Source organism: Chelonoidis abingdonii, unplaced genomic scaffold, assembly GCF_003597395.2.
Source record: "Chelonoidis abingdonii isolate Lonesome George unplaced genomic scaffold, CheloAbing_2.0 scaffold0773, whole genome shotgun sequence".
Lineage (NCBI taxonomy): Eukaryota > Metazoa > Chordata > Testudines > Testudinidae > Chelonoidis > Chelonoidis abingdonii.
In genome coordinates this window covers 5,517-7,496 of record NW_027425034.1, presented here as the reverse complement: position 1 = coordinate 7,496, position 1,980 = coordinate 5,517, and the positions used below count along the sequence as shown (strand labels likewise).

Here is a 1,980-nt window from a genome sequence, read left to right as displayed (position 1 = left end):
GGGGGTTAGCGAGCTGGAGGGAGGGGAAATGCCCCATGGGGGGTCACTCAGAGGCACTGTGGGGCTGATCCAGGGGTGGGGGGGAGACCTCAGGGGGAGCTGGCCGGAGTACAGATCTGTGGGGCAGAGAACAGGGGGGTTAGTGAGCTGGAGGGAGGGGGAATGGCGGGGGTCAGAGGCTCTGTGGGGCTGATCGGGCGGGGGACACAGCAGAGGGAGGATAGAAGGCTGGAGGTAGAGATCTGGGGAGGCCGAAGTGTTGGGGGTTGGCACCACTTGGGGTGGTTATAAGGCCAATGAGGGGGGCTCGCGTTGGGGCTTATCAGCTCCCCCCCCATGCAGGAGTGTGGGCCTGGGACCTGCCAGGCCCCAGATCCCCCCCGCCCCCTGCCCGTCCTCACCATCGTGGAAGAGCCGGAACTTGGCCAGGCTCAGGAAGCGGCGCCCCCCCAGCGAGGTCAGGGCCACGCTGCGGTTCCAGGGGGGCTCCCGCACGGGCTGCATCTCGGAGGCCTGGCGCAGGTCGGGCAGGTCCTGGGCGAAGGGCCCCTGCACCCGGGCGTCGAACACCTCGGGGTCGCTGAACCGCAGCTGGGTGCCTAGAGCCAGTTGGGGGAGGGCAGAGGAGGGTGGGGGCAGTGGGACGAGACCCCCAGCCCCCCCCCGAGTGATACGAGTTTGCCAGGGCTCAACCCCAGATGTCTCCATCACAGATGCTGTCCCAGCAACAGGCCACGGAGACTGAGCCCCACTGAGCCATGGGGGGCAGGGGGTGGCACACTGCTGGGGGGGTCACTCTGCCACAACCAGGCTGCACCCTCACTCAGGTAGACACAGAATCAGTCCCCAGAGCTGTCAGAGCTGGGAGAGAACCCAGGAGTCCTGGCTCCCCCCACCCCCAGCTATAGCCACTAGACCCCACTCCCCTCCCGTCCCCAGGCGTCCGGGCAGATAAAGCACCTACCAATCTCCTTGAACTGGGCGTAGGGGAAGGTGACGCACAGGAAGGACTGGCCGTTGTGCAGGCCGCTGTGGGGCCAGGCGTAGGTCTCTGGCGTGGGGGGCGGGTAGTGGGGGGTGCTGTGCAGCAGCCAGAAGCCCTGGGCTCTGTCCAGCAGGACCACGCCTGGGGGGACACAAGGAAGGAGAGTCAAAGTTCAAATGGCTGGAGAGAACCCAGGAGTCCTGGCTCCCAGCCCCCCGCCCCCCACACTCTAACCACCAGTCCCCACTCCCCACCTGGCACTGGGGAAAGAACCCAGGAGTCCTGGCTCTGAGCTCCGCCCCTCGCTGCTCTAACCACCAGACCCCACTCCCCTCCCAGAGCCAGGGTCGCTGTCTGGGTCAGTCCCACGTTTCTCTCCCTCCTTCGGGGCAGGTGCTGCCTGGTGCCTCTCTGGGCTCAGGCTGGCCGTGCCGCGGGGGGGTTACCCTTCGTGTGCCCCCGGGCGCTGGTGGAGGAGGTGACGTTCTTTGGGGGCTGGTCGTTGTACAGGATATAGGCCATGTCTTCCGTCTGCAACAGAACCGGGGGGGCTGAGTGCTGGGAGACCCTGCCCCAGTGCCCCCCCTCTACCCGAGTCCCCCCTCGCCCCTCCCCTTGCCCCTTCCCCTAGGATCCCCCCATCTGCCCTCCCCCAGAGCCATAGCCCCCTCTCCTGCCCGTACCCCCACTGGCCCCCTTTCCTGTCCCAGCTACTTCTCCCAGCAAGCCCGGCTCCAGTTGCCCCCCCTCCCCCCCCCGACCATCAAAACCCGCCTGTTTTTTGCCCCTTGGTAGAGCTGCAGCAGGGCCTGCCCACAGCGCTATGGGTGCTGTTCATGAGGGCCGGCCGGGCACCCAGCCGCGGCAGAGCGGGCAATACTTAGGTACATGTAGCGCATGCCCCCGGCCCGGGGGGCTGTGCCGGGGCCGAGGCGCTTGTAGGACCAGAGAAACCTGGGGCGGGGGGAGGAACCCCTGTTAAAAAAACCCCTCTT

At 67.0% G+C, this 1,980-nt stretch overlaps 1 protein-coding gene across 1 annotated transcript; it reads right to left on the bottom strand.

Moving 5' to 3' along the window:
* Positions 1-401: 401 nt before the first annotated feature.
* On the bottom strand, positions 402-1,555 carry LOC116834013 (deoxyribonuclease-2-alpha-like; the record flags this gene model as incomplete). Its single annotated transcript, XM_032795829.2, has 3 exons — positions 1,432-1,555; positions 965-1,126; positions 402-599 (listed from the first exon to the last, which is right to left on the bottom strand). Coding segments are annotated over exons 1-3 (436 nt in total), but the record flags the coding sequence as incomplete, so codon positions are not given.
* Between the last annotated feature and the right edge of the window lie 425 nt (positions 1,556-1,980).